We start from the raw sequence: 13,967 nt of genomic DNA, 5'->3' as shown, positions 1-13,967 counted from the left end.
AGAACACATCTCCTGCTTGTGTGTTGTCTGTAGTTTTCTACCCACCTGTATGATAGTTACTCCAAATAAGTTGTAAGCTCGCCTTTTTTTGGAACAAAAGAAGTTGAGGCTTTGTCATAGCCTTGGTGTCATCACTGTAGCAAAAACTTGAACCTTGGACATAACAAATAATCGTTTCAAGATATGATTCTATATGAAACTTGGTACACTTGTTGTTAGAGACAATACGCACACGTATAGCAAGCCACATATCTATGTCTTATACTTGGCACTTTAGTATGCCCCTTTTTAGATTGAAAATAAAATCAAAACCGACCAGCATTGGCTTTGCAACGCTCTTGTATATTTATTTTATATTTATAATTTTCGTAGGTTTTGTGCAGAAATGATTGCATGATGATAAATGTATAAAACAATTGATATGACGACGAAATCTGATTAAGATTGCCCTCAATAATTACCTTCATTGTTTTAAAAAAGAATGTTTTAAAAACTAAGTACACTGCTTTTATCTTTATGACTAGTAAGTTATGAATATAAGGGTTTTTTAGCCGTCATGTCAATTGACTGTAAGGATATTATATCTAATGTTAAATAATTGTGAACATGAAATATATAAGAACATACATTATGATGTTCCTTCATGACATTTATTTTACCTTCATATATAATACATACTAGTCAAGTTAATGTTTTGCTATAATTGTTAAGTTGATGTTTGACCTTGGAAAGCGATGTCTTGTACAGGGTGGCGCCGACAGTCCTTTCTTAAATGGTAGTGGACTAACAGAGGATGAACTGCTGATGAACAGACACCTGGTCAGTAAATTTACTGAGATGTTCATTTAGGGTATATTGTATTACAGATTTTCAGAATGGCTTACTACATTGTTACATGTTTGTACAATGTTTATGTAATGTAGCCCATGTAAAAGGATTTTAAGTGTTATTGTGAAATAAACATTGATTTAAATGAGATTCCCAAATATTAAAATCCCTTAAAATTTGTCTGATCTTTATGACTAAACAGTATGTATAACTACATACAGATATGATATGATGCAATAACACAGCTTCATTAACTTTAGCTGGAGCAGGGCCTGTTGTTCCCGCGTACAGGTCGGCGTGGCCGTAAGAGGAAGGAGGAGAAGATGGCTGAGTTGGCCATGGCTGAGGCCCTAGCTCGGAGACAAACAGCAAGGGCACTGGCTGGGCTTGACAACGGTAGGTTGGGGCTTGTATTGCTCAACATTCATTGTAACATCAACCAGTGAGTTGATGGCTGGGCTAGCCTTGGCCCCAGAATAAATATAGGTTTCTACTCAATTTTTGCCCAAGAGTAATATATGTAACCTGACCAGACAGTAGTACTGATAAAAATGTCAAAGATGTAGTTTCTAGCTTGATACCGTTAGCTTTATTTTTTTATCAGGCTTAAATTTGAAAGGAAAAAAGCAAAAACTAATCTTGGATTGCTTCAAAGTATAAAAACAAAACTTAAAAAAAGCTTTTATACTACATAAATCTCTAATTTCAAGTTTAATGAAATCCAATTAAGCTTGGATTGGTTCCGAAGAAAGTTTAATATTCATCAAGTTTATAACGATATTAATTGTTTTACTACAGATTCCCGCGTGCCTTTGATCAACCTAGAGGATGGATCACGACTGTCCGGGGAGGAGGCCCCACTGAAGAAAAACCTTGAGACTTGGCTCGACAAACACCCTGGCTTCATGGTTGACAGTAGGGAAGAAATAGAGGAGGGAGAAATTGTAAGTCTGCGTCATATTGTGTCATTGTTGTTTATATTGTGGGAAACATGATAGTGTATTGACTTCTGAAAGTGAAAATTGTCATCTTTGTGTGGTTTGGCATGTGGCTGTTGAAGTTGTTTGTTCTCTAGCTAGTCATGTATTAAGTTTGTGGTTGTTTTGATTTTGTAATTGTTCATGTAAATATAAATGTATACAGATAGGATAATGAACCTTATTGACAGTTCCATGGATGAACTCCTGTTTCTTGTTTTGTAAAATTGATTTTTAGCTCGACTATTCGAAGAATATGGAGAGCTATACTACTCACCCAAGTGTCGGCTTCGGCGTTGGCGTCACATCTTGGTTAAGGTTTTGCGTGCAAGCACACATAGGTTAATATCTCAGCAACTACTTGAGGTATGGCATTGAGACTTGATACAATGGTACTCAACCATCCAACCTAATTAATTAACCAAGTTGGATAACTCTACTTTGCATTTAATGCAAATAATAGGCCTTTTTTATTCGACTTAGAAATTCTGGCTAAGTTTTTGCGTCCAAGCATACATAGGTTAATATCTCAGCAACTACTTGAGGTATTGCATTGAGACTTGAAACAATGGTACTCAACCATCCAACCTACTTAATTGACCAAGTAAGATAACTCTTGTTTGCATTTAATTCAAATTTAATAGGCCTTTATTATTCGACTTAGAAATTCTGGTTAAGGTTTTGTGTGCAAGCACACATAGGTTAATATCTCAGCAACTGCTTGAAGTATTTCATTTAGACTTGATACAATGGTACTCAACTATCCAACCTACTTAATTTACCAAGTAAGATAACTCTAGTTTGCATTTAATGCAAATAATTGCCCTTTATTATTCGACTTAGAAATTCTGGTTAAGGTTTTGCGTCCAAGCACCCATAGTTTAATATCTCAGCAACTACTTGAGGTATTGCATTGAGACTTGATACAATGGTACTCAACCATCCAACCTACTTAATTAACCATGTACGATAAGTCTAGTTGCATTTAATGCAAATAATTGCACTTTATTATTCGACAAAGAAATTCTGGTGAAGGTTTTGCGTGTTAGCACACATAGGTTAATTTCTCAGCAACTACTCAATGTATTGCATTGAGTCTTTATAGAATGGTATTCAACCACTCAACGTAATTGAATAACCAAGATATATAACTGTATTTTGCAAATAATTGCCCTTTATTATTAGATTTAAAAATTCTGGTTAAAATTTTGCATGTAACCACATTTATGTTAATATCTCAGCACATCATGAATTGCATTGAAATCTAATCTAACAGTGATCCATGCATTTTTCGCCAAAACTTTTTAATCCTTACACTGAAAAGTGGCGGAATAGTCGAGCGCGCTGTCTCTGTGACAGCTCTTGTTAATATATGCTGTCAAAGCAAAGAGTAAGTCTTTTTCTGTTAGATAAATGTTCAGATGACACATTTGGAGAAAAAAAAATGCTATGCTGTGTGATTATTAAGACGTTTACCAGTCAGACTATCTGATCCTTGAAATGCATAAAAAATGGCACTAGGCCCATTTCAAAAAAGATCTTGAATAGCCAATCTTAGGCATAAATTGAAACTAGATTAGTATGATAATAATATTATTTTGCTACATATTTGTGTGAATTAAACTTGAGCCTGTATTGAAAATGAACACAAGTTGAGGTAACCTAAAACCATTTGTTGCCTAATAGTGACCTTAATGCAGATTGGAGATTATAAAGTTACGACCAATATCCTTGAATGAAATGGACCCCTGATCATTGTCCTTGGTGTATGTAGGTGCCATCTGACTTTGGGGAGCGGCGTAAAGGCAGGAAGCCAAAGTTTGACCCGGCCTTCCTTGAGGTGGAGAAACTGACAGGGGAGGAAAATGTGTCTGTTATCAACAGACTAACTGGCAAAAAGGTGCGCCTTTAAGTGATGTTTGCTTCAATCTTACTGATGTTATATCATGCGTTTGTATAGAATTTAATGCTTAGTCAAGACTTAAATAACACGACGTCTAAATCGGATTACAACTGCCCTCGATAATTACTATCAAAAGCATATATATACAGTCGAAACTCGTTGGCTCGATATCCTAGGGATATCGAGACAATGGGTTTTGACTGTATTTAATCCAGGTTCATGCCACTAGTGTAAGTAACTACACTCGCCATTGGTTAAACAGTTATAAGTATTTATATCAGGGCGGTAGGAGTTCTTAACATTTATAAACATTGTTAAGTAAGAGATCTTTTATGATAGTTTATAGTTGGATAATCCATGAACAAATTTTTGCAAACATTTTAAAAACAATTAAGAATAGGTTTCTTTTCAAAGTCTTCATGTTGCGTTGTATGATACTTGCATAAACCTATTGTTCTTATCCTAATGAGAATGCTTTAAATGTTGTTTTATATTTGTTGAAAATTAAGTGTGTATCTTCACAGATAACTGGTGCTAAAGCTCCGCCACTGCGGTATCTAGCCGAGTGGTTGGAGCAAAACCCCATGTGGGATGTGGACCCTAAATGGGCGGAGCTTGTGCGAGCAAAGGTACGCGACCCGGTATGGTAACTTTCTTATTTTTTTGCGTGTCGTACTCTGCATGGGCTATTGTGGGCTTCAGCTTCAAGGCATAACTTTGGCTGCTTTCTACATCTGCATGTAGATATGGTTCAGGGTGAAATTATTGCTGTTTATCATTTAATGTTAGTTTAGCTGTTATTTTCATTCTTGAATCTTTTTCTTTCCTACGCTATGTAATCATGTCCTTTTTAACACATTTCAGGTCTTTTAACAAGCTTTTCTAAATTGGCAAATTTTGTATGTTTGCAGTATTTTCTCTGCATTTAATTTTTGTTAAATTGAAATTTCTTCACCAATTTTTATTTGTGCGAAGATAAATCTAGGATCTATTTCATATATGCTCTCCTTTCAGGGCTCACTACCAAAGCAGTTGCTTCCGAGGATTGTGACCCCATCGCGGAGAGGTCGTCGCCCAAGAGACAGCCCTCTGTCACATTCCATGCTCGGGGTGTCGGACCCCCACCAGGCAGCAGCCATGGCCGCATCCATAGAGGCTGCACAACTGGCCCAGCTCATGGCTGCTGGCTTTGGAAAGATGCCCATGCCTTTTGGCTCCATTCCTGGCCTGGGCTTCAACCCCATGTTGGGTTTGCCAGGGTTTGGCCTTGGTCTTCCTGGGACGTCTGCGGCAGAATCTACACCTTCTAAGTCGGAATCAAAGAGCAAGGAATCCAAGGGTTCAAGCTCAAAGGAGGATAGGGATAAACATAAAGAGGAAGACAAGAATGCCAGCCCCCACCCGTCATTCCCGCTCATGTTCAACCCACTGATGTACAACCCTGCCCTTCTTGCTGCCCACGGGCTTGCTAACTTTCCGCTTCCCACCAGTATGGCGGGCCTCATGGACCCCGGCCTCATTAATGGGCACAGTAGTAGTAGTAGCAAGGAAGAAACAAGTACTAGCTCTTCTAGCAGAAGGGAAAAATCCTCTCATAAAAAATCAGAACTGTTTGAACGTGGAATGGTAGAAGATCTCAGTATACGGAGCAAACGAAAGGAAGTGATAGAAAACACAACAGAGGCTCATGGGGCTAGCAAGCCAAAGTTGAACAAAGATATGAGCTTTGAAAATGATGACATGCCTTGTGATCTCTCCATGAAATCAAAGTCAAAAGAAGACAAGTCCAAACAAAAGATATGCAGCTCAGATAAACTCAGTAGAATTGTAGACACACTGAAATGCCGTGTGAACAAAATGGATGAAAAACCGTCAAAGTATTCTGAGGAGGATAATCGTAGAAACAGCTTAGATGCTGCTTTGAATCTTAAAACTGAGAGTGGATCAAGTCATAGAGAGGAGTCTCGGTCAGGCTCATCCAGTAAAAAGGACTCATCAGGCGCTTTGTCTCATAAACACTCACCGTCATCATCATCAACATCGAGTCACTCTAACCATACCTCAAAAGAACCTGTTCCAAAAATAGTTCAGGAGCTGCTGGCTGCTAAACAGCAGAGAGACCATGATGAACTGCTAGGTGCTTCAAAGAAAGTGAAAAAGGCAAGCTCCAAGTCTACCATCTCACAGGAAGATGAGAAATTGAGTGCTGCCGAAGGGAACGACTCAGACTGATCTTCTTGAAAGTGTCCTACATGTTGCGTAGGATTGTGGTCCATATCGGAGCTATGTGTACATGAAGTTGGCATTTTGATTCAAGTTGAATGGTTCATGGTAGAACCATGGTCCATATACTTACGTTTGAAGTTACATGTACGTTTATGTGGCGTTTTGATATGAATTGATCTGCTGTTTGCCAAATATCTTGGTCGAATTATTGTGTTCTAATAAGCTAAATGACAATTATTTTCTATGGGTTGTGAACCAATGATTTGTAATAATCATTAACGTGGCGAGTGTTATTTATTGAGGTGACTGTAAACACACTGTATGACTGAAACTGATTTGCTTGTATGTTTATATAGTTGCTGCATTTTGAGTTGTATTTTCCTGATATTTACTGACAAAACGTGTTGTAATTTCTGCTGCTGCTGTTTTGTTGCTGTGTTCGAAGTTTTGCTCAGTTTAAGTATTAAGAAAATACTTCACATGTGCATTTTCACATTCATGCATTTTTGATATTAATCGATTATTTGAAGGAACAAATGTCATTTATATGGTTGATTTGTGTCTGTTTCTCACATTTCAAAATTTCTATTTTTGCACTTCGTCATAATTTATAATATATATATGTACTCACTGCATATAATTTACTTAGGGTTTTAGCCAAGATTTAAAAGGGCAGAGTGCTGCAGAAAAGAGGCTGGCTGCTGAAAAGGGTACATTGTGTTGGCCAATATTATTAACTTGACAGAAAATGATAGAAGTTGTGTTCGTTTAGGTAATATCTGCCAAATGTATTATGTTTGTATGAATTTATAATCATAAAAGTAAGTTGCTTTTTAACTAATCAAAAGCAATATTTGACTATCTTGAGCATTCAATGCTATGAAGGCAAAAGGGTTGACCTGCTGATCTCCATGAGGGGAGAATGGTGCTACCAATAAAGGGTAGGGTGCAGCACCCTTCTTAACTCTTCAGCTAAAACCCTATTTACTCTATATAGAAGAAACACGCCTAGAATTCATCCTGTTGTCCTAGGTGACATTTAGTGCAAAACTTTAGATATGTACAAGTTAAGTACAACATTTAATGTAGATAATTATTGATATGTTAATTGAAATAATGCGGCATCATTACTTTCTTTACTGTTGAGGGGAGTGAATATTTTTGCACATGTACATAGATGTGTACTGCTGGTCATTTTGATTGTTGATATTAAACACCTTCTTGCTTGAACCTTGCATGTTTACTATTGGCTTGATTGTTAAATGATACTACCCTCTTTTCATGAAGAGCAATTCTTATTTTGATAGTGTTTTCTTAAATATTTGTAAGAGCTAAAATATAACATCCACTTCTTTAAGAGTTTCAAGCTAATTAGGGCCAGTTTTGATTTGTCGAAGTATTATAATTATTTTAGAATAGAATCTTACAGTAGTGCCATTTTATGCATATCATTTTGCTGCTGCCTTTTGTAAAATGATTTACAGTATATAATAACTTTTCAAGAAAACTTGTTGGAGGAATTTTTAAAACGGTAGACTTGCATTTTTAATGATAAAGAACCTTTCAGTGTTATTATTGATAATGACAGGGTTTTAGCCAGGTTTTAGGAAGGCTGTGGTGGGGTAGTGCAGAAAGGGAAAGGGTGCTAAGGTTTAAAAGGGCACATTGTATCAGGCTAGCTAAAACCCTAGAGACGTGATAGAAAAGAACAAAATGATGACATATAGAATCTGGTTTGTACATTTTTGTGCTGGTACACAAGTGGTATAACGAATAAAAGTTAAGATGCATTTTGTACGCTAGTAGTTTTAGAGTGACAAGTTGATGCGTCCTCATGTGTAAGTAAATCTCATATATTATTTATTACAAGTGGATGCTTGCTATTTGTATACATTCAGGCATTAGCTTGTGACTCAAATAAAACAATATACATCTACTTTGCCATTGTCAATGTCTCTATTGTCATGCCAAACACCAGGCCATGTATTACAGAAGCAATATTGATTAAGAACATTTTAACTATTGTAACTTGAGTGTAAAATTGGGATTTTTTTTTATAGGATTTTTTTTTATAGTTCTTAAAAAAACTTATTAAAAATTAAAGTTTCAATATTGTAATTGCAGAATATATATAAGGAATAACCACATCTACCAGTGGTATAAAACAGTAAAGAAAATTGCGGAACTCAAGGAAAAGATACAATTCTCACTTGCTTCTGTAATACAGCCCCTGGAAGAAAAACGACGTAAAAATTGAATTACTTATAACTGGTCAAGTGTGTGCTTGTTTCAGCCAAAATGATTATGGCTTCTAGTACAAGTTTACTGTGAGATTCACTTCTGGTAGAGGCCCATCTTATACATGTTTAAACATTCACACAACTTGTAGGCATGAGTTGATATCTTCAACAACATTACAAGTGTTGCTAAAATTCAAATCGTTTAAGCACCTAAATTGTAACCAAACCATTTCCATAACCAGTTATTTTAGGAATGCACTTTTTATCTAAATAATAATGGCTGATATTTTGTTTGTATCATGGGTGAATACTGTTTGTATGCATAGGCAAGTGTCAACAGGGGAGATGAGATTGAATGAATGTATTTATTTGTGTGATTTTTTTATGTAAAAATATATTTTCATAGCAATAGTTGTACAGTCTGTGGTGTCGAGCATTTTGGTCAGATATATATATGTGGAACAAGAATACCTTATATGTTATCGAATCGACCAGAGGATATATTTACCAAGGAATTGTTAGAGTTCTTTGAACATGGTACCTGTATGTACCAAAGAGCATGGTTTTACATATTTGAGGAAATATCCTTCTGTAGCTAGGGACATGTCTTTTTGGTTGAGATCTGAGTAGTAAGCCAGGGATGATACAATTCACAATGAATCCTGAAACCTGGATCAAGAGTTTTCAATTTCAGACTGTTGGTCTTTTGTTTTTGCTGGTCATTTGCATTGAATATAATAAGAACTACCTTTGAATTAATTGAAATGACTTTGAAAATATTCTATTAAAGCACCTTAAACTTGTTCAAATCGTTATAAATCATCTAAGACATAACCGCCATAAGCATAACATTTTACTTTCTATCCCTCGTACTTCCAACTGTTTTTTTTCAGGATTGGGATTTTCAGTCTGTTATCATCTCTGGTGAGCTCCAACCCTGCTGATTTAAGTTGTCCGAGTGTGTTCAAGTAGAGCCATACTCTGGTAAAACCAAGAACTATATCTCAGGGAAAAGTTATGTAAAATATTTGAAAAATATTTATAATCTTTAGTTCCTGTAAGATTTTACTGTAATTGCTCTTGAAGATTAGTTTTGCTTGGCACTTGGTTGTTTTTTCTACTAGAATGTTACAATGTATGTACATAGACTACAGACTTAAAAACAAGGACAATACATCGTGATATCAACATGTACTTTGAAACTGACAAGACCCTATTACATTTGTTAAATACTCATTCAAAACCAAAACATAGTTTCAGTATTAGGTCATGAATTGGCTCTGCATTATCAATTTGTCATACCGTAAAATGAGTGTGAAGCATTCTGAAAACAGTGGTTTATGTTTGTTCCATTATTTGCTATAAGATTTACAAAGCTGTCTACTTCCATGATATATAATTTCCTTGAGTTGTACTTGATTTGCTACTTTTCTTCATTATGGTTCATTTTTTACAATATTTTGTATGTGACTTTGTCAAGACATTTTTGAAAATATTTTGTAGATGAAATAAGTAATTTAAAAAATAAAGATGAAATGTGCAGTTTGTGTTTGTTTGAAATGGTACATGTATCTTGTAGATATCTTCTGGACCTCTTTACAATACTAATGAAAAATTTCCAGAGAAAGGCGTTAAGGTAACCCATGTTCAATAATGTTAACCTTGGATGCCTGGTGACCCCATATAACTGATATCAGTTGTTTTGATCGAAAAAAATGTGCAATTTTTGAATTAAAAGAACAAAATACAAGTTGTGATAACTAGTCTTGCATGTATTTTGGTCGTTTTTGTTATTTTAATAAACATATTTTATTGCCTTTTTTCTTTCAACATGATCGGTATTTACAACAATGATAGAGAGTATACAAAAAGCAAATGGGTTGGACGTAGCCCATTTGCTTTTTAGCTCACCTGAGCACAAAGTGCTCAAGGTGAGCTATTGGGATCGGTCTATGTCCGTCGTTCGGCGTCAACAATTAGTTATAATTTTCTCTCCTAAACCGCCTGGACAATTTTGATGAAACTTTATAGGAATGATCCTTGGTTGGTGCTTTTTCAAATTTGTTCAAAGAAATGAATTCCATGCAGAACTCTGGTTGCCATGGCAACCTAAAGGAAAATGTCAAAAATTGGTTATAATCATCTTCTCCTAAACCGCTTGGACAATTTTGATGAAACTTCATAGGAATGATCCTTGGTTGGTGCTAGTTCAAAATTGTTCAAAGAAATGAATTCCATGCAGAACTCTGGTTGCCATGGCAACCTAAAGAAAAATGTCAACAATATTGGTTATAATCATCTTCTCCTAAACCGCTTGGACAATTTTGATGAAACTTCATAGGAATGATCCTTGGTTGGTGCTTTTTCAAAATTGTTCAAAGAAATGAATTCCATGCAGAACTCTGGTTGCCATGGCAAGCTAAAGGAAAATTACAAAACTTTTTATGGCAAATACTATGAAGCCTAGTGCTTAAATATTTGGTGTGTAACATTGTCGATTGATTATCTACCATGTTTATTCAAATTATGCCCCTGGAGAAACATTGGCCTAGACCCTTGGGCTACAAGTTCATTATAGCTACATTTTGTTAAAATTTGACAGTTATGTAAAGTTTACTCTTGAAGCAAGGGCAGCAAGTCTTGCTATATGGTCTCCCTTTTTGTTGGAGATTCCACTACTTTGTATTTTTAGTAACAAGGGAATAGACTTCTGAGGTAATTATTGTCCTTTTTTTAGGTTCATAGATTCAAATAATTATTATACACTATTCTTTAGAAGAAATTTCATTATTACTTAACAATAAATTAGATAATCAGACTTTTCCATTGAACTTCATGTAGATTATTGTCCACGCAGATGCTACATTCTTATCTTCGGTGTGGATAGTGTTATTCACTTAAAACTTATATAAAGACAAAAGTTTTTTATTAACATTCGAAGGAATGTGATGTTGTCCCAGATGGCTAAATGTGATAATATTAGTTGAAGGTGCTGAATATGATCTCATATTTGACTTTTAGAGCTTAAGGCAGTTTATTGATTTTATTGGATGGTGCACTGTTTGTTGTTTGTGTATCTATACTAAAAGTTCTTTCAGTGTGCAAGCAATATAACATAGTTTTGTCAGTGTGCAGGCAATTGAACCAAGTCCTGTCAGTGTGCAGGTATCTGTACTAAGTGCTGTCAGTGTGCAGTCAATTATCAAGTCCTGTCAGTGTGCAGGCAACTAAACAAAGTCCTGTCAGTGTGCAGTCAATCACCAAGTCCTGTCAGTGTGCAGGTATCTGTACTAAGTGCTGTCAGTGTGCAGTCAATTATCAAGTCCTGTCAGTGTGCAGGCAACTAAACAAAGTCCTGTCAGTGTGCAGTCAATCACCAAGTCCTGTCAGTGTGCAGGAAACTGTGACAAGTCCTGTCAGTGTGCTGGCAACTGTGACAAGTCCTGTCAGTCATTATCCGGGCAACATGTTTGACCAGTATGTTTTTCAATATTCTTTGAGAACAAATATCAAGCTATATTGATAACAAAGGTTAAACTCTTTTACTCAGGTGAGCGGTTTAGGGCCATCATGACCCTCTTGTTGTATACTCTATATCACTGCCTTCCACCACCTCGTTTATATGGCATAATTATCCGATATTTTATCGATTAAAGATAATTTGACAGATTATTGGTTTTTCACTTCCGCAATGGCGGACAAGTAAATTGAAGAGTATTTGACAGGGGAGATAATTCGTACTGTACTATTAAATAGAATCGTCTATACCGATCATATTGAAAAAAAAGGCAATATAATAAGTTTATAACAATTTCGTTCATATTATCAATAATAAAGCAATACATTTTCACCTGTCAAGGCATCATAAGTCTACATTATTGCCAACAAAAGCATGTGTACCTAAGATACCTTTCCTTCAATTTATTGAGAAATTTGATACAGGCAGGAATAATGTTTCCAGTGTGTGGCCTTGACCTTTAAGGTATGCAGCTGGAACATGTTTGGCCTTGACTATTAAGGTATGCAGCTGGAACATGTGTGGCCTTGACTATTACAGTATGCAGCAAGAACATGTTAGGCCTTGACCATTAAGGTTTGCAGCTGGAACATGTGTGGCCTTGACTATTAAGGTATGCGGCTGGAACATGTGTGGCCTTGACTATTAAGGAATGCGGCTGGAACATGTGTGGCCTTGACCTTTAAGGTATGCAGCAGGAACATGTGTGGCCTTTACCTTTAAGGTATGCAGCTGGAACATGTGTGGCCTTGACTATTAAGGTATGTGGCAGGAACATGTGTGGCCTTGACCTTTAAGGTATGCAGCTGGACCATGTGTGGCCTTGACCTTTAAGGTATGCAGCTGGACCATGTGTGGCCTTGACTATTCAGGTATGCAACTGGAACATGTGTGGCCTTGACTATATGTGGCTGGAACACGTGTGGCCTTGACTATTAAGGTATGCGGCTGGAACATGTGTGGCCTTTACCTTAAAGGTATGCGGCTGGAACAAGTATGGCCTTGACCTTTAAGGTATGTGGCCGGAACATGTGTGGCCTTGATAATTAAGGTATGCAGCTGGAACATGTGTGGCCTTGACCTTTTACGGTATGCAGCTAGAACGTGTGGCCTTGACCTTTAAGGTATGCAGCTGGAACATGTATGGCCTTGACCTTTAAGGTATGCAGCTGGAACATGTATGGCCTTGACCTTTAAGGTATGCAGCTGGAACATGTGTGGCCTTGACAATTAAGGTATGGAGCTGGAACATGTGTGGCCTTGACCTTTTACGGTATGCAGCTAGAACGTGTGGCCTTGACCTTTAAGGTATGCAGCTGGAACATGTATGGCCTTGACAATTAAGGTATGCAGCTGGAACATGTGTGGCCTTGACCTTTAAGGTATGCAGCTGGAACATGTGTGGCCTTGACAATTAAGGTATGCAGCTGGGACATGTGTGGCCTTGACCTTTAAGGTATGCAGCTCGAGCATGTGTGGCCTTGACCTGTAAGGTATGCAGCTCGAGCATGTGTGGCCTTGACTATAAAGGTATGTGGTTGGAACATGTGTGGCCTTGACTATAAAGGTATGTGGTTGGAACATGTTTGGCCTTGAGTATAAAGGTATGTGGCTGGAACATGTGTGGTCGTGACTATCAAGGTATGCGGCTGGAACATGTTTGGCCTTGACTATAAAGGTATGTGGCTGGAACATGTGTGGCCTTGACCTTTAGGGTAATGGCTGGAACATGTGTGGCCTTGGCCATTCAAGAATGTGGCTGGAATGCATTCGACACATCATTTGATGTGAACAATGAAGGGAACAATTGCACCAAGGTATTCCTGAATCCTTTCATCATTTGAAAATTTATTTTGCTAAATAAATTCAACTCGGTGCTTTGGGAACAGAACATATCCTATGTATGTTGGCTTGATATGGTGAATATTTAACAAAAATATTTACAAATCCTTGCATTTGTTGAAGAGTTGAAACATTAATGGCCATCGGATCTACAACTGATGTTGAACTTGCACTCTTCACTATTGCATGATGTGGTGATCATTTGTACCTATTTATTTGGAAATATCCAGCAGTTAGATTTATGGAGCCAAAATGAAAAATGGCCATCACATTTTGGACCCTAAAATGCTGCAAGAGCAAGTTATTTTAAAAACTTTCATTGCTTTAGTTTAGAATATGTCTAACAGACAGGAAAAGGTGATGGATAAAAAATCAGGCAACTTTATGCTCTTGATTCCATTGAAAACATTCCTGGGAGTTAAACAAAATATAAC

At 36.7% G+C, this 13,967-nt stretch overlaps 1 protein-coding gene across 15 annotated transcripts in view; it reads left to right on the top strand.

Moving 5' to 3' along the window:
* The window catches only part of LOC128245103 (chromodomain-helicase-DNA-binding protein 8-like), a 55,029-nt gene extending 45,313 nt beyond the window's left edge, over positions 1 to 9,716 (top strand). For 9 of the 15 annotated variants that reach the window (XM_052963326.1, XM_052963323.1, XM_052963329.1 and 6 more), the window contains 6 exons: positions 712 to 819; positions 1,089 to 1,224; positions 1,627 to 1,772; positions 3,580 to 3,705; positions 4,233 to 4,349; positions 4,723 to 9,716. In XM_052963326.1, the coding sequence (XP_052819286.1) occupies positions 712 to 819; positions 1,089 to 1,224; positions 1,627 to 1,772; positions 3,580 to 3,705; positions 4,233 to 4,349; positions 4,723 to 5,940 (1,851 nt within the window). In that variant the 3' untranslated portion in view covers positions 5,941 to 9,716. The remainder of the gene's footprint in view (positions 1 to 711; positions 820 to 1,088; positions 1,225 to 1,626; positions 1,773 to 3,579; positions 3,706 to 4,232; positions 4,350 to 4,722) is intronic. The other 6 variants (XM_052963333.1, XM_052963331.1, XM_052963327.1 and 3 more) reach the window with 3 other exon arrangements.
* The last annotated feature ends 4,251 nt before the right edge of the window (positions 9,717 to 13,967 follow it).

This window comes from Mya arenaria, chromosome 8 (assembly GCF_026914265.1).
Source record: "Mya arenaria isolate MELC-2E11 chromosome 8, ASM2691426v1".
NCBI classification, from domain to species: domain Eukaryota; kingdom Metazoa; phylum Mollusca; class Bivalvia; order Myida; family Myidae; genus Mya; species Mya arenaria.
This window is presented reverse-complemented; position numbering and strand designations above follow the sequence as displayed.